The sequence below is a fragment of the Aythya ferina genome (genome assembly GCF_964211825.1).
Source record: "Aythya ferina genome assembly, chromosome: 11".
Taxonomy (NCBI): Eukaryota; Metazoa; Chordata; class Aves; order Anseriformes; family Anatidae; genus Aythya; species Aythya ferina.
The window spans coordinates 9,735,537-9,754,653 of record NC_140307.1 but is presented as its reverse complement, the minus strand read 5'-3'; the positions used below and the strand labels follow the sequence as shown (position 1 = coordinate 9,754,653).

Genomic DNA, 19,117 nt, shown 5'->3' with positions numbered 1-19,117 from the left:
TCTTTTTCACAAAATAAATGTGTTTTTCATAAGATTTGCAGCAAATTGGGCTCACAGAGAAAGCCACATGTTCTTTGCTGAAGAGACAGCAGCGTAACCTGTTGAGTCCCCAGATCCCCTTTGTATTTAAACCTTGTATTTTGAGTTCAAATTATGGTAGGGCAGAAGTAATAAAAGTCTAATTTTCAAGAGGATAACTAGCTCTAAAACATGCAGGGTTGTATTTTGCTGTAATGCAGTGTAACCTTTTTTAATCTATTTTTCAGGAACTGTGAAGGTCGGAATATTCGATACAAAACCTGCAGTAGTAATGTGAGTCTGGCTTTTAACCCTATTTTACAGCTTCTTCTACTTATTCAAACAATGTGTTAAAGTTTAAGAAATGCTGCTTCCTATTTAAAAACTTATGGTGGATAATTTTCTTTCCATCATTATTACCGTTTTTTAAGATTTCGCTCTGCATGACACCATGAAGTTTGAAATTTAGGCTTCCCAAATGGATATTTTCTTTTCAAATTGTAGTGCCAATTGTGATTTAGAACACTTTATATCATTTATAAGGAAAGTTACACATTTTGGAGTATTAACAAATCAGTTCTCATCTTAAAGTAGCAAGTGCTTTTCCTGGGGTGCTGTCTTTCAGATGAAGCATTAAACTGGGGTCCTGATCATTTGTAATCACTAGCGATAGTACACCACTCGTCACATGAGCAAAGAAGGTAACCACCTGTGTAGCTTTCAAATCCTAAATTGGATAATTACTACTTACATTCCCTCTGTTTGCCTAAGCCCAGCTCTTTATATTTCTATATGTATAAGTATGTATATTTAGGTACACTGGCATAGACAATTTCCGTGACTGAATATGAAGCTGGAGATTTGAATATGCAGTTACTGTTACTATGATGCAATCAAATTTTATTTTTACAGACACATTTTATGAAAACCAGTCACATATGGCATACTTCATGACGTGCACTCAACTGATTTGTAGTGATGCTTTATGCTGTTTAAACAGCTGCTTTCTTTCACACCAGATGTTGTAGTCTGTTCAAGGTGTGCAGCTCATGCAGGATTTTGTGATACCACTGATCATCAGACCACGTGCACAAACACAATAATTCATAATGGGGCGGTTTATGATCTGCAGTCACCTCCTAGTATGGGTTACCTTACAGTACAATATGACATCCTCACAATCCCGTTCCAGAATAGAGGGAAGATAGACAAAGTAAAAGCATCTTATCTCCATTTTGCTGTAGTGCATTTGATTCACCTGCTTCTGCCTCTGGGAGAAAGGTAACAATTTTCACACAAATACCCCTTAAAAGGTGAGCTGTGCAGTTGCCTTGCATTGAGTTATACCCAAGGAAGACCAGGTGATAATCAAGGTATTGCCAACTCTCTGATTTCTGCCTGTGTCAGGCAGCTGTGAAGTATGACACATGCTCCTTAGGAGACCTGATTCTGGAAGTTGCCCAGTAAGTATGTTGAATCAGTGTATCTCCTGGGAGAACTGGCCATCCCCACTCTTCAGTTTGCCACACCTATGGTTTCTTCTGTGCCAGTTGGCTTCTGACCTCTTCAGGAACAAGACTTACTAGCACCTTGAATTGTTCTAACACTCCACTTCTTGGTGTTGGATGGAGTTTCCACCATTGGATGGAGGTTTTTTTCCTGGCAGAAGCTAGTGGAAGTGATTAATGAATCAGGCCCAGTACATGCAAAAGTCAGATCCTGGAGACAAACCCTGTCACTTGACCTTTCAGAAGTAAAGGCCTAGTAGTTTAGTACAGCATGTCCTTACCTTATAAATAAAAATAATAAATAAATAAATTTTAAATAAATAAAAATACCACACACACACAAAATCAGTCTCTTAAAGCTGTGTGATAAACTAGATTGCAGCCAGACAGTATGTAAGCAATAAACAAAATGCCACCGTATAAAATGCTTGCTACATTCCTGATCTAGATAAATGTACTTTATATGCAATAATATATAAGTAGGATATATATGTATATGTATAATATATATAATATAATATACATGTAGGATATACATGTATATCCTTGCTTGATGCAGTGCACTCCCACTTCCTATGCAACAGTACAAACAAGTCAGTGTAGTATACTATGTTCCTCCAGTGAAACAATCAGGAAACTACATAGTGTACAGAAAAAGGAGAAAGATGAGATCAATTTGTGCATAGATCTCTGTTTATAGCAGAAGTTACATGCTTTTTGGAAACATAAGATCCATTGCGGACACTGATTGTTCTGAGGATTACGCAGTAAAAATCTATGGCGAGAATGAAGGCACTCAATACCATATCCTTTCTGAACCCCCAGGGAGTTTTTCTGAAATCACTAGGACCTGTTTTTTAACTTTAAGACTTATTTTAAAGCGATAAGTGGCTAGCATCTTGTATGTGAATATGTTTGAATTTATGATGATTCAAATGCTAATTTCCAGACAGGAAGCTGCATTTACAGTTCTGCTTTTGGGGCATGTCTGAAAGGGGTCAGTTTTCTATTTCAGTTCAGATAGAGCCAGATATCTCAGGAACTGTTTTTGCTAGATTATGGATCAGATAATGGAGCACTCCAGAGAAAAATAAATTTCATGAGATTTCCATTGTTAGTACAGTGGAAAGTTGATCTTTGAATTAGGCCTCACTGAATTAAAACCTAGTATTAGACCTGATTTAACCTTGAAATGGGAGCTTAGACCTAATGCCAGACTAGGACTAGGCCAGTCCTCTTTAAAATGATACAATTTTCCCCAAAGCATTATTTCTAATTAATGTTTCTCACTTGAAGAGTAAAATTTTAGTTTGAAAATTAAGAGTTTAAACTAGCTTCTTTCCATATTAGTAGGTATTATTGTTAACCACATGAGACATTCGGTATATATACAGTGTAAAATCGTCTGCAAATGTAATTTTGCTACATGATACATTACACCACTAACATCTATATTGGGGAGTACAAATGAAGCACAACTTAATGTGTGTGTCATTCTAATGAAAAGAGCAAGAATCATTTTACCAGAAAATTGGTTTCATCTGGATTTGTAATAGAATAGTAGTAAGTTCGCTGAACTCAAGCATAGTTCCAGAATAATATTAGTGATGTTTCAATCAAAAAAATCAATTCAAGGTCTTAGCAACAAAATAATTGCTGAGATTATTAAGGCATACATATGTTTAGCCTGCTTATCTTTCTGTCTATAACTGGGATGCCATGTGCTTGGTTTCTTAGAACTGTATGTGTGCTTTCAGCTTTTCTTAAAGAAACTTTAGAGAAATAAATGATACAAACTATTCATTATATGCTGTTCAATGTGATTTTCAGTCTTTCTTAAACCCCTTTTTTATATTTCCATTTTTGTATATACTGTTACATTCTGATGCTATGATGTGCACTATATGGAAGTGTTTAAGATAATCCTTTAGGGTCTTATTCATAGAACAAGTTATTTGGGCCATTTCCCCATAAATTTCACATTCTTACGTGCCAAAAAGTCACTTATATGTTTGCCAGAGTGACTCTCCTACAGTTAAGAAAAAAAACATTTTGTAACAGATTTGCTCAAGTTTAATTCCACTGTAAACTTTTATTATATACAGATAATGCTCACACCTGTTCAGCATATTTATTGTATTGTTGTCTCAGCATCCACCTATTAACCAGTTCACTTATCTTATTCAGAAAATCTTGGCTGATCTATCTCTGCTCTATTCCTATAATATTTCACTATGAGTTGCATAGTTTCTTTCTAATCTGTTTGCTTATTTTTTTTATTTAATAATGCTGATATACCCTATAGCTGTCCTGGCTAGGGTTTCTAGCTCAGGTATCTTGATTTTACTAAGAAGTGGCCTGAAAATTGCCTCTGAATAACTTAGAACCTGAAGCTAGTTTCAAAAAGAAAACAAAACAATGACTTCATCAGTTTTGGCTAGGTTAAAACAAACTGAGATTCAAAGAACAAAACTAGACAAAGGACTAGACTTTCTTTGGTGTCATCATTTTTACTAGGAATTTTCTTGCCTTCTCTTTTGTGCTTTTTTCAGCAGAGTAATTGTTGGCAGGAATCACAGGGTCTGATGCAACCTTCATATTTTGTCCATGAACATTGCTTACAAAGATTCAGATTTCCCAGGTTAGCTTTGTTTTCAAAGACTATGAATAGTCACTGCCAAAACTAAAACGATACATTTCATAGGAAGCCAGCCCTTAAATGCAGTAGTTTTAATGATCTGTCACAAAAAGAATGGGAGATTATATATATGTTTTAAACTGCATGGTAGTGATGTCTGAAGCATCTTTTTCAGATCTGCCTGTCTAATATGTTCATAAGTCATGTCATAAATACAATTCATTACACTATGAAATCTGGATGTGATTATTTTGCCAACGTTTTCATGTATTAGACATCATAGATATCTGTTCAGCTCCTTATGTTTTGTATGAAGCTACGAGTGGCCTGGCTTTGGTTCAGTGCTTTGAGTACAAGGCAAAAGTGATTGCTGAAGTTAGGAAATGTGAAAAATCCTGAAGTTGATAGCAAAAATATTAAAAAAAAAATAAGAAAAAAAGTGTGGAATATTGACAGGGTAGGGGGAAAGAAGGAATAGAAGGAATGAATTGATATCTGAAATAGATTAAAACCACAGAGTAAGGATTGTTGCTCCTGTATCATTGGCTGACAAGCAGCCTTGCCCACTTCCCACACATGCTTCTCCTTTGCCTACCTCTCCCACATCTTGTCCCCTCATTTTTCCTTTCTACTTTTTAAGCCCCCCCTCACTTTTCTGACCCAGTCCAATGAAATCAATCTGAAGTCTGAATCCTCTTGTTGTCTTGATTACATTCCTTTCTGTGCTTATTCGTCTTTCTGTTTAGATTATGAACTCCTTTCTTTATACAAATATATATTGCTCTGAGGAAAACGGATCTGAACTCGGTTGTCATCCAAATTCTACAATAACGTAAATGATAATTTCAGCCCTCTGATATCCCTTTGTGATGTTCCTTTTAGGCTCCTGCTTTTGAACACAGTTCAAACATAAAGCAGGTGGAGTTGGCATGTGAATCAGGAGTTGCCACAGTCTCTTTGTGTTCTTTGAAGATGCCAAAAGAGAATAGGGAGATGAAAATTCACTTGCTCTCCAGCAGTCAGGAACTGAGTGGAAGGGGCTGCATTGTGTTGAATCAGTGAGAAGCGTACAGGAACCATAGGTTGACATTCTGACATTGTGGTGTTTGTGTCTTGGCATTGCATCAACACCTAGCGATAATGAGTTGTAAGAACAGCCTGTCAAAACTCAGCCTAAGGACATTTCTCTGCCTATTTTACAGATAGCATTTTAGTTCTTTGTTATGAAAATGAAGCTGTGCATGGTTGAATAACACTAGTCCAAAATATTGCTTCTAACTTTACTTCTACTATTTCTTATCCTTAGCTTCTCCTCCATTTGCAATGGTGGAAGGGAACCATATGGTATCCATATGAATTCTGGTGTCCTCCCTGCTTTTTAGCCTTGTAGTTATGGTAAATGGGAGGTGACAGATAAGTCCAAGCCAAATTCTGTTCTCATTTACACCCATGCAAATTTGGGGAATTTCTCTGGAATGATAGTAAATAAAGGTACTTTCTAACAGTATTTGCTTCACGTTTTTAGAAGCTCTCACTTGTGGGATTTTGCACAGGCAAAACTCTTGAAGTGTTACATAAACTGTAATTTAAAATTTTCCTTTTCTTATTTCATCATGTTATTGTTTAAACAAACTAGACTCAACCTAGAAGTATCCCAGGTTAAAAATATGAGATGTACTAGCATAATTTTAATTTACTGTCACTGTAAGGCGTAGGACCAGGCAGTGTTGAAAAGCATTGCTGGGAATGATCAGTGAATTGCTCAGTGCACTTTGCAAAAGCTCCTTGTGCTGATCTATAAAGGCACCACTGATTTTAGAAGTTTTTTATGAACTACAGATGAGCCAGAGACATCTCTTTGTTGCCGTTTCCTATAGTGAAGATAAAAATAATTATAAAAAAAAATGAGGAACTGACAAAGTATCATGCTAATGCAGTACCAACTCATTTAGATTCATATGACAAAATGGTGTCAGGAAGATATGTTGAGGACACTGGAGTAAATTCATACCATTCTTATGTATGTTTTAATCCGTAGTATCATGTAATGCACTTGCTGTTTCATTAGTTTTTTTTTTTTCAGGGGATGCTCAGTTCTCTGATAATGTTGAAGCACAGTTCAGGATTAGTATTTTTAACTAATTCTGAGTAATAAGTTCTAGGAGTTCAGCCGACACATCACAATCTTTCAGCCTTATATCCAATGAAAACAAATCTTTGTTAAAATCAGCCCCACATCTGGCATGTATGTGCAGTTGGAATTCTTGGAAGAATATCCTCTCAGTCTGGCATATGGACTGTTTGACACTGGACATACTTCTAAGGGAAGTCTTCAGTGAGAGATTGTTTGACACACTAACTCCTTTGTCAGTACTTTACCAAAGTTCCTTTTGAATAAATCAATATTCATCTCCTTTCCTGTCACTGTAGTTTAATATTAACATCATTGTTTGGGTGCAATGTTTTATACATAAAAAATAAAAATAAAATTTGAATATTCCAAACTTCGTTACCGAGACATTTATTGTATTTTGTATTTTAGCTATATATGCTGAGGCTCTGTATGGGAGGAAGTATTGAACTGTCTCCTTAGAACTAGCACTATATAATTATTACTGATTTGAAGTATTTTTTTTATTTCAACAAAGTACTACTTTTTCCATTGAGGTGAAGATCTTTTTGTAACTATAGTAAAGGACAAAATTCTGGTGTCTTTCAGGCTTTAGAAGTGAATGTACAATATGGTGTCATAAAAAGTAGCGTTTTAAAATTATTCTCATGTATCAGTGTATCAGTTGTGTTATTACTGGGATATGGTTAATATTCTGTTTCCTGTATTGTAAGCAATGGATTAAGGAACATAAATTGTTTTAATACACACAGTAGAACACTGCAGTGTGACATATTTAAGAGTTGTACTTGAAGATCCTTGTGGGTTCTTTCCAACTCGGGATATTCCATGATTCTGTGATATTTTTTGTAACATTCCTGAAACAAGCCTACCTGAATAGGTTCTATCTAATTCTCAGATAACTTTATTAAAAATGCAGATGGTTCACTTTTTTTTTTTTTTTTTTTTTTTTTTTTAATAATTTATCTTCTTTCATTTGTTTATAGGACTGCCCTTCAGATGTTGGTGACTTTAGAGCACAACAGTGTTCAGCCTACAATGATGTCAAGTACCAGGGACACTTTTATGAGTGGATCCCCGTATATAATGATCCTACTGCACCATGTGCCCTGAAGTGTCAAGCTCTGGGAAAGAACTTGATTGTGGAGCTTGCCCCAAAAGTTCTAGATGGTACTCGTTGCAATATCGAATCCTTGGATATGTGCATCAGTGGAATATGCCAGGTATGTTTGTAGTGGAAATCCAAATACGGCCTTTGTTCTGTGGCACTTTGCACATGAGGTGGCCACTTTTTTTTTTTTTTTCTCTTTTATATATCAATTTTCTTTAGAAGTATTTGCAAGTACTGCCACCTGGATTGTAGATAACTTACCTTTCTCTTGCACACAGGAGTCCTTGACTGTCTTATCCACTGACATTTTTATATACAAATAACAACTCAATAACATTCACTCATTCTTGTATTTATATTGTAATTTTTAGTCATGTAAAAATTACTGAAACTAGTTAAACCCCAACCTTTGGTATGTCTGCCATGGTATGATGAAATTACATAGACTTCAGATTCATTTTACTTCTTCTCCAAGTCTTTCATCGCATGAACTCTGTTATAGAAAAAAAATTATATTTTACAGGCTCCAGCCCAGAATGGCAGTTGGGTGTGTGGGAGTGTGTATGTCTGCCTGTTACATGTGTTACTCTTGCCTCTTTGTTTCATTAAGAAGTTCCTAATCCAGGCAATGAATATGACTACAATAGTTTTGTATTTTTTTTCACAAGGTGCATTCCAAAGATCTGAATCTTAAATTCCTATCATATATTTGTAATTTCTAGATTTCATTGCTAGAGGGGAGGTTCTGCCTCTGATAAAAACGTTAAAAATAAACAAGGCTTGCTCAGCTGCCAAACTCTTGCTTTACATACTTGCATCATACTTGCTGTCCTTTGATGGAAGAGGGAGTCTAAGGCCTCTGCAGCCTCTTAAGATGGATATTCACATGAGTTTGATAATTGGGTTAGAAGCTCACTGTCAGAACAAAAGTGGCTGGCAGTTGGATAATACTTCATGTAGAACCAGCTGAAACTTCTCTTTTTTTCTTTCTCCAGGCTTAGCACCTCATAAGGAGGTGTTACATCTTTACTGGCCGACCTGGATCAGGAGACCTAGCCTCCTGATAACCTTAAGGCAAAGAGAGACAGCAGCATAAGATCCCGGTATTTTGTGCTGCCTTAGTAACTGGAAAACAGAAATGCATGAGGAAGGGCAGTACCATACTTCCTTGGTTCTCTTGGCTTGAATATCATCGTTTTTCATCTGTCCCAGTTTTAGTTCTAGCCAGCTGATATTCATTCAGCATTGTGCCTAGTTCTACCCAGTCCTACCCAGACTTCTCTCCTTGTCTGCCTAGTCTCCATATCACCACCTTTTCTGCTTCAGCTGAAAGACAGGCTTCAGGCAGTTGGAAGTGGTTATAAGATTTTTCCTTGCACAGACACAGTCAATGTACAAATGTGCTCTGCATGCTAGGTTTGTAAGAGGCCTTTATAAGTGATATTAATAGCTTAACATAATGGCTTTTTGAACCAATTTCAGACTCAGTAACTTGGAACCAGTTATTTTGAGCTCTACCCAGAGTGGTAACCATTATTATACAGGGTGAAGTTGTGATAGAATTATTTGATTTTTAGTGTATTTTTACTGGAAATCTACCTTTCTATCTACAGTTATTATTAGAGTTATGCTATTAACTTCAGTTAGGGTTTAAAAAAAAGGCTATAATTGAGGCTTTGATCATGTCTCACTATCAAATAAATATTGTAATATTAAGTTTTATAAACAGAACCATCTTAATAGAATGGATATGTTATTGCAATTAGTTTCCTTTCTCTGAATCTGTTGTTGTGTTAAATGCCTGAAAGGAATGTGGCTCAAAAATGCAGTATATAGTCTGGAGAGCAAAATTGCCCCATTATTGGGGAAAAATTGATGTTTGGCAGAAGACTGGTGTGCAAATTACAGCAACATTAATATATGATCTGGACCTTGCTGCGTGTTTTGTGACTTCTATGTATACTGCACTTCCAATACCAATCATGCCAACATACAATGCATCTGCTGCCTCTGAAATAGAAGAAGAGTTCCTTACGGTTTTGCCCTTCAAGAGACAGCATTTGTCAATAGTATTTCACAGAGGTATCCAACAGCATTCATTACTGTACGTGTTTAGATAGGATATACCTCTATAAACAATGGAAGCACTTGCAAAATAATACATTTCTTTGGCAATATTCTTAGTGATGTCTCTTTTAGTATCAACTTTCACCCTGGAAGTTACCAAAGCATTTTGTAGATGATACATCTACAGAAGCCTTTCTCTGCATCTATTGCAGAACAGAAGGGTGTTGAATCTAATGTAGCTTTTTTTTTTTTTTTTTTTTTTTGAATGAGAATTTGGCTCGGTGATGAGAGGTTTCCAGTGTCTCCCACAGTGACCTTGAACATCCAGAATCTTTAATAAATAGTGTAAAATTCATTTTGGCTAGGCTGGACCAAGTTTTATGAAGAACAGTTGAAAGACATATTCAGAATTGTTGTCTTAAATGTTTCGTGTTAGTATTTTTCAGTATTTCTGTATGTATATTTGACAAATAGTTGGAAATTTAAATAATCAGTTTTTAGAATAACCCAAGTAGTGGCTCAAGAACTTAGTCATTTCAGAAATAGGCACTGGAGCTCTTTTACACTGCTAATGAGATCTTTTTTTTTTCTCCATCTATTCCTTTTTATATTATTATTATTTTAATTGTGCAAAAATATTTTTCAGTGTGAGAGAACATCTTTTAGGAAAAAATCCAAGGTTATAGTATGCAGTTTCATATGTGATTTTACTCATTTATACCTTAATCTAAAATTATAAGCTCTGAGGTGCTTTCTCTGCATTTCCTTTAAGGCACTGGCTATTGGTGAAGTATTTTTGCACTGATAGATTCTTTTTTTTAAGTCTAGATTTGTTGTTTTAGAATTGGAAATTTTTATCGAGGTATCTATATCTGTATCAAGACCTTTGATGTACTTTGAGATCGTACAATAATAATTTTATTTATTTATTTACTCATTTATTTATTTAGTGGTTCTGCTGTTATCAACACTAGGAGTTTTATTTACCAAAGACCTTTAAAGATGATAGTCATTTGACTAATCTTTCTCTTTGTGGACTGTTTTGGGTGCAGAGTGGAAAGGTTGCTTTCTTGTGAAAGGGAGTGGAGAGGGGGGTACTTCCTCAGAAACTGACACCAATCTTTGCTGCTACTCCTGTTTAAGCAGGAAAAGAAAACAAATTGACATCTAATCTTTCCTGGAAGAATACGATTGTTTAGTCAACTGCTGTTAAGTTTGAGAGACAGCAAAAAAATGTGATTCTCCAGGATTGTTGCTATAAGATCAGTCTGTTGGGTTCTGACATATACTTGGCACAGCCTGCAAATAACTTGGCAAGTGTTTTTACAGTTAACTCATCTAAATAAACATGTCATTCTGCTGATGTGGATATCTTTGCTTTTATGCCCGGGAGCACCAAAGAGTTAGTATAAGGAGACTGGCTTGCCCGAGTCCTTTTGCAACTGCTGCTGGTTTTGCTCACTTATTATCTCAGAAAGCTGGCAAGTTTTATAAGATCTCAGCTTCCCCTGCCACGAGCATGATTGCACTTTCCTCTGTTTCCTTATTCTTGATAAGGTAGGCTTACTTTAGAGGCTGCATCACTAAGCTCTCCTCTTGGATTCTTGTTCTGTAGATTTCCTGGGCAGAGCATGAATTTACAAGGGTGATAACTTTGTATTGTTGAGATTCAGTGCTGATTCTTTGCACTTCCCTTAACAAGCAGACTCAAACTAAAAACATTGTCAAAGAAAATCATGAGACAACAAAACTGCTCTCTGCATGAGAGTTTTGAGGCTTCAGGGAAAGCAAAATCTAAAGGCAGAGGGGCAGGGAAAAGTTTATTGGGAAACTTAATAAGGTATTTTGGGGTTCCTCAAGGCTCAACTGAGCCAAGCAATTTAATCATTATTTATTTATTTTTAAGTCTGCTATTGCCTTGCTTGTGTTACCAAAGCAAATATCTGGGTCTGTTGTGTTAAATGTGGACAGGTCAAAACTTCACTGCCAGGAGGATTTTCACACTTAACTTCTGATATTTTTTCTAGTCTGCACAACTCCCAACACATTTTTTCATACATGTTCCTGCTGTGCCCATCTGGATGTGGGTGGAGACATTTAAAAACATCTGTATGTCAGACACATGTGTGGGCAACGTTTACCCAGTTGCTCCATCTGCCTCGAGGCCTTGCCTCTCCTTGTTTTTTTTTTTTTTTTTTTTTTTTTTTTGGGTTTTAATTCTCTCTCTCTTTTTTTTTTTTTTCCTTCCAAAATGCAAAATGGGGTCTTACTTGTTTCAGTACCTAAAATGGTTACACTGATAATTTTCATAATCTGGAGTCATGTGTTTGGACAATAAATTCATGCATCACCCAAGAACTCTGGAGTCCTGAGGAGCAGCCTGACTACTTTTGTACTAGGCTGTCACAATTAGGTCAAAGATGATGTAAATCCTGTGGTGAACTTTCCATTTAGTGTCAGCAAGTTGTTTGTGTTCCAAAAAAGGCAGACTCTACACTATGCTTTGTAGCATATGGCATAAATTTAGCTGACATCAGAACACATCCCATATGTCAAGTGAAGTGCCATTGACTTCTGCCATGTTGGTTATTTTCTGTCACATGTCACGATATGCCAAGTAGGTATCTCGCACACTTGCCACCAAAGCAGTCTTACTCTTGATATAAATATCTGTCAGTTTTCATTGAAAACAGTTGCTGTAAGCCTTTAGAAGTCTGCACATTTTTTCATGATTTTTCATGAGCTCTGCTCATGCTTAAAACATAAAATCATAGCAGATTAGTAATTTCTTCTGATTCTGACTCCCTGTATTCTAAGAGTTGTTTTCACAAAGTGCTCGCTTAAGGTGTTCTGTGTCCTTTTACTGTGAGTTGCTGTGGATACTTCTTTTTGCTTGTGTGATAAAGGACTTCCCAAAATGCACAGGAGGTTTGGTGTTCAGATACTTAGGAAGGATACTTCTATCCACAATTACCACAGATTTCCCAGTAAAAACCACAGGAAATGGTAAAGATTTTCATCTCATTTATAAATATATGTAGGAAATGAATCTACAAACATAGTTGTCTATAGCTAGTTTCTAATTTTTTATTATTGTAATGAATAATGAGGTATCGAAGAATATCTTATGCTTTAAAGAGGGATTTGATTCCTTAAAAATACAGAAATTTCTTCTATGTTCCTTCCTGAATTTACTCTAATTTGAATGTTAGGAGTTAAATGGCTATCTAGATATAAATCTAGATATAAATCTTTTTAGCCTTCAAACCTCAACTCATGGGAAGAATTGATTTTGAAGTAGCTTTTTGTTAAGTCTTTTTTTTATACTTATACCCTTTCCTGGGTACTGTTAAGTAGCCAACAGACAGTGTAATTATGTACAAAAGTAAGTAGGAGCATGGAAAGATCCCAGTTCAGAGACCCATACCCTGGCTACATATTTCTGCAGGCACTAGAGCTGGAATTTATCCAGAGTGACTATGGGAGTTACTCATGGAGTTCCAATATATCTTTCTGTCCTGAAGATCTATGTACCAAAATCTCCGTATAGCTACATTCGTGTGACATCTCATAAACCTGTCCTGTGTGACTTGCCAGTGCCACCCTCTGTCACAGAAGTTGGCATTTCCTCTCCCATGGAGGCTCTCAGCACTGCCCAAGCCAGCAGACTGCACAGCCACATTATAGGGGCTCATTCAAACCCCTCTGATGTGACAGCCAACCTCAGGGTAGTGGTTCACATGAGATGACATTGTTGGCGGCTCAAAGGAGAGCTTTTGTGGCACATAATGGTAAGATGCACTGAAAACATCATATGGAATCCCTTGCTTTTAGTTTACAGCTGTTTGCTGCTACTAGAAACTGTCATTTCTTTTTAGACCTTTTATTTTTCTCCACACCACCGTTTCTTATGGAGAAATATAGCTGATGGGGATTTCTTACTGTCTGTGTTTATCCTTCCTTGTCAGATAAGTGGTGGGTTCCTTCTGATCTCCATTTCTTATCTATGTCTTTTTTTTTTTTTTTTTTTTTTTTTTTTAACTGAAGCTCTTTGCCAGGTTTTGTTTTGTTTTAGTGAGCTTTGTACAAATATGATTTTATTTCCCAGCCTAGCAAGGTCCTACAGCATGTGAACAATGATAAAGTCGGTAAGATAATTTAGGATTTGGTTATCTTATTGAACTAGATAATTTGCCTTAGAACTAGAGCTTGCCCTGAACTTGTTGAACTAGAACTTGCCTTAGTAACCTTCAAATTCCCTGGAGCTAGCTTCACCTTCCTATTGCAAGGGAGACTTGTCTGGGCTCAACCAAAAAGAAAAAGTAATCTGATTCCATATATTGATTCCTTTCAAAAGCATTCTCACAAGCAAGAAGCCTAATGGGAATTTGTGTCCTACCCTCTGTGTGTATGTGTATTTTCTAAAATGGAAACAGTGTGGGAAAGGGTACTTACTCTCCTGCTGGGTGGTCCTATGATCTCTCAGCTGCTCTAGCATGTGACAGATCCTGTAGTAAGAGTTAAATGTTTTGGGAACACTTTGTTTTATTTGATGGAAGTGGATTTGCAGAATTGTGGAACACTCCTTAGCCTCTTGCCTTCAGATATAAAAATGTTTGCAGAAATATGTGGAAAGTCTTTTTTAGGAGCCCTTTAGTATGCAATGAATTTTATGCACTGTATTTTTCATTTTTTATTGTTTTACATTCTTTTTCTCTGTATTGAGGGCTGGGGAATTTAAACATCATGGTGTGTCTTCTCATGCCCATCATTCTGACTTATTTTATTCCTCTGTTCTGAACTTTGGATTTTGACATGCTTTTCTTTACTCCCTGCTTTCTTATCCACAAACAACTGAAAACACAAAATCATTTTTCTTGCTCCCAAGAAAATGAAGTAATGGGCTGGGACATACACTGTCAGAGTACATGCTCAAAGTCCCTGAAGGGACCGTAATCTGTTTCTTAAAATATGCTGACACACAGGTCAGATTGCCCGGGCTGCTACTGACCTGCACTAGCTTGCTGGCAGAGACGCAAGACCCTGTGCTACAATCAAACCTTCGTTAGGTTGAGCATAGACGTAAATGAAGAGTTATGAGACAGGACAGTGGGAGAACAAATCAGACCAATTTAATTCAGGGAGGACCAATTAAATATTTAGGGATGATAAAGCAGAATTCTACCTTCAGTAGAAGGTATTCTACCTTAAAAAAAAAAAAAAAAAAAAAAAAGTTACTTTCTGAATTAGAGGGGATATCCTGGTATCTAGCCCTCTATTATTCAGAATCACTTGTAGATGATGATCATGGGAAAGAGTGGGAGTTACTACTTTATATTCTCTCCATGGACATATTTTATCTGCATAGAAATAAACTACAAGCTGAAGTTGTCGCAAAGCAAAGGATGTGAGCATAGACTGCAAAGTAAATGAATAGATGGGCTTTGAATGATAGCCTCTGGATTTTACAGCAGGGCAAAGATGCATGGAAAATACTGACTAAGGCAGAGCAGGATTTTCCCATGATGAATTTTATACTTATGTTTTTATTACCATAAATTCCCATAGCCATATTTAAAGTTATTTGTTGTGTGGATGCAGACATTCCTAACATCTGCCTGCACTGTGATTCTGTGGCAAGACAAATAGGGCAGGAGAAAATGCAACAAATAGCTGACACTGATGCAACAAGATCTGTGTAGTGTGATAGCAGATGTGCCTGTACAGTTAAACGCAGCTTTAATTTTTCAATTTGGAAATTTTTGGTTCGTCTCTTTGTAGAAATAGAAATCTTTTTTCTCTGACCAAGACCTTGAGGATTTTAATTTTCCCTCTTGAGACTGCTTCTAATAAACTGCTATTGCAGATTTATTTTAGTGAGCATGTAAGGATTTCTCACTATTTTCTTTTTTCTTTTACTGGCAAAAGTTGAAATAAAACATATGTCTTTCCTTAGTCAAGTCACAAGACTTGGAGAACATTATTTTTGCCAGAAATAGTTCTGAGGATATCTTGTATTTTGTGCAATGCTGATAACCTTTAAAACTATGTAGATATTTTTGCTCCATTTCAATCTATATTCCAATCTCTTTTAAGGATGAAATAAATAATTTGGTTATGACAGTCCAGCTACTACTGGTTCTGGTGGTAGGGCAGCCCCATCACTTCATTGGATCTGTTTGGTGTAATAGCCTACTTTTATTCAATGTTTTTCACACCTTGACAAATTTCACAGGCAATGAAAACCAATTGCACCTGGTTCACATAGTCTTTACACCCTTCAGCAGATCAGTGGCAGTGGTCCAAACAATACAGGATTCACTTACTGAGAATGACTAGCAACAGATCTGTTACAGGAATATTGCAAAATTTAAACTACTGGGCAACATGTACCAGGATAATGACAGACTGGTCAGGCCTTTAGGGAAAGGATCTCCCTGTAGAATAACTATCACTTTCCTGTTAAGAAATATAATAATTATCTCCATTTATGTATTCTGTAGTACAGCTCCTTGTGCAGCAGAAATGTACTTCTTTCTTAAATTAAGAATATTGGGCACTTCTGCTGGGTTTTCTGCTTTGGCTGAATTTGACTAAATGTCAGCTGAACATTTGTGTTACTACCCCATTCGCAATCTATTTCATGAGTACACACAGATGTGTGTCTTTTGAAATAGCCAAGCCAATGAAAGTAAGAAAATACAAATGTACTGAGTAGACTTCATCTGGATTTCTCTAACCATTCTGTGGTTTACAAAGCAACTCTAGAAGGATGCTAATTATGTCATTGTGAGATATTGTTGAATTGGTTTTCTATTTTTAGTTTATTAAAACTAATCAAGTTAATAAAAAGCATCACTCCCTGACATAAGGCTTGCCAGTCCCTTGGGCAAACATGGAACATTAAAAAATGTAATGAACTTACATTGTCATTTTGATGGAATCACTGATAAATGAGGCTATAAATCAAAAAATACTGTTAGAATCAGCTGAGGACAATAAAGTAGTATTTAGCACATACTTGTTTTCAGTGTGGATATTTGCTGAAAATTTAAATTGTCTGTCTGCTAAGAGCTTAGTCTAAGACACGGTAGAGAGAAAAAAATGACACAAGTGCAACTTCAGCATTCAACAATCTTAACATTTCACAGAATGTATATATCTACCTATATGTATCTATCTACCTATATATATCTATCTATATATCTTTATATATCTACCATAAATAAAATCAGCAGTGATTTATTCTTTTGTGGCCACTTCCATTAGGACGACTCAGTATGTTTTTTCTTGCTGCACCTGGATTTCTGGCTCCAGAGAAGCAGGGAGCCCTTTTCTAAAGAGAAATATTGTATATTATTTTATATATTGCTACATACAGTTTCATACTTTCGATAGTAAGTGGTACTTAATGCTCAGTGCTTGTTATGCACAGATCCTGGTGTTTTTACTCATGTTTAACTTCAGTATTCATGTTTTGTGAAGTGTGGCTATACCTTCAGGCTTCTTATTCAAAGCATAGAACCTTGAATCTTTAGTATTCCAGCAATATTTTTATGATTGACACACTCATTATTTTTATAATTGACAACTCACCTCCCTGAACTGTATTCTACAAAAGATGGTGTCATACCTGTTTTGAAGGAGAGGTCCTGAAGATGGAGGTGAGCAGTCAATTAAGGGAATAACCAAGTTAAGGATGCCTAAATCAATGGTCTAATAAGCAAAAACTCAAATTTCAAAATCTGATCCTGTAATGAGCCCTGCATGGGCAGTTCTGCATGGTCATTAAGGTAAGACTGAAGGGGTCTTAGGGTTTGCCAGGTATTCCCTACAATGCTTTTTTGCTATGTGGGAAACAGTCACAAATCTGTCCCTCTGTAATCCTATTTTAATGATGGTTTACTATAAACAGCTTCTTAAGAAAGGAAGATCCTTTAGTTTAGTAAATTATAGTTTGACTATAAATCAGAATTAAGATGCAATATTGATTTCTTCATTTAAGTCTAACACCTTGACTGAAACCCTACTAAGTGCATAAGAGTTAAAGAAACAGCTGTGGGAGTATCTGAGTGATTTTTGGATTCCTATCTGCAAAGATATTTGTAATGTTCCATAGTCACCTCTAACATAGCAGCAGCAATTTCATTTTTCTTTCATCTGTATTGCTATGTTTTATGCCATGACCTTTTGCTCTTCCTCTGCCTTTCTGAACTTACATGAGCTATTCTAAGCATGCTACAAAACATTTAACACCCCTCAGTACTGTGTTTCACAATAGCGTTGGCACACTAACGTTTAGTTTAGAAGTTCATTGAAGCTCATGAGTCCTTCTGTTCACTGCTTATTTAACTGCTTTCTATCCTACCTGCTTGTGACAAAACAGTATTATTTGTTTGCATGTGTCTATTTTTCCTTTTAAAAAAGACAGCTAAACAACATGCTCAGGTTCTGTTCTAAAATAGTCATGGTTCATAACCGCTTTGAAAATAATTTCACCCTGTCCGAATTCATAGATATCTGATCATGGCCAATTTATTAAATGCACAAAGTACTCATTTATCAAAGCCTTTTTTGTATTAAATTTCCACGCATTTTTCATTTTGTTAAACATTGGTCAATATTTCCCCAGCTGTTTATTTGTATGGGGAACACACTTGCAACTGAATCCTTACAATACTTGTACCATTCTTTTGACCTATTTGTCAGGCCTTTGTATATGTTTCTGGATTTATTTTTTTTTAACTTGACAGGGTCCTAATCCTTCCATTACATGGTTTGAATTGTCACTTGTTTCATTTATGCAGTCTATGTTAAAATCACCTAATATAATTATTTTTGACTATGCCCTAAAAGCCTGCAGATGTTTTCCCAATCTACCTATAATATTTATAGCTGATCCCTTTGCTCTGTAAACAGCTAGCGATGTCGGGTAAATTAATCCTAACAAACACCTTAATTGTGAAAATCATCAGACCCCTTTGGCTTGCTGAGATGTGTAAGATGGGGAAGGTTGTTGCCATGTATCATTTACTAGACCTTGTTACAGCTCTGCATGTAAATATACATATACTCTTTTCAAAATGTTCCCTCAAATACCATTTTATTTTTATAGTAAAGTTATTAGTTAAATATTAATACTTATAATGATTGGTGTCAAAATACCATATGCTAAATTATCTGGAATTCTGTGCTCATTTTAGGCCTAAACTGCGATCCTAAATTGAGTTATTTTCTAAATTGCATCCTGGGATATCACTGCATACTCATGATAGTTGATATAAATAATCTCAGAAGGAAGTCCACAGAGGGTGCATGGATCTAGTTGAACCTTTGCTGGCAAGAAAGCTGTAAAGCTTTTCCTCTAATTCCCTTGCATGAGCAGCTAGTGTTCCTGCTTTATTTCTAGGGTGTTTATCAAAAAAAATAAGCAATAACACTATTGAAACTGTCCTCTAAAGAATGCTGCTGTGCTGATTATCTTTTTTCTTCTTTCCACATTGGACACAACAGCGCCTTATGTTTGCACAGTTGTATTATTTTGTTATATGTGATGAAAGTTTGTTTTCATAGCAACTGTGTGTAATAGCTCAGTTATACTGTGTGTTTATTATTATCATGTTGGGCTTTAATGGCCTGGTCTT

At 36.0% G+C, this 19,117-nt stretch overlaps 1 protein-coding gene across 10 annotated transcripts in view; it reads left to right on the top strand.

The window, feature by feature from the left end:
* The window catches only part of ADAMTSL3 (ADAMTS like 3), a 201,766-nt gene that overhangs the window by 97,754 nt on the left and 84,895 nt on the right, over window positions 1–19,117 (top strand). For 9 of the 10 annotated variants that reach the window (XR_014696786.1, XM_084532086.1, XM_084532090.1 and 6 more), the window contains exons 5-6: window positions 267–312; window positions 7,282–7,518. Coding sequence is in view for 9 of the 10 variants with exons in the window: in XM_084532086.1 (XP_084388212.1) it covers window positions 267–312; window positions 7,282–7,518 (283 nt within the window). In the remaining variant the exon portion in view is untranslated. Of the gene's footprint in view, window positions 1–266; window positions 313–7,281; window positions 7,519–19,117 lie in introns of those variants that run through there. The other variant, XM_084532091.1, reaches the window with a different exon arrangement.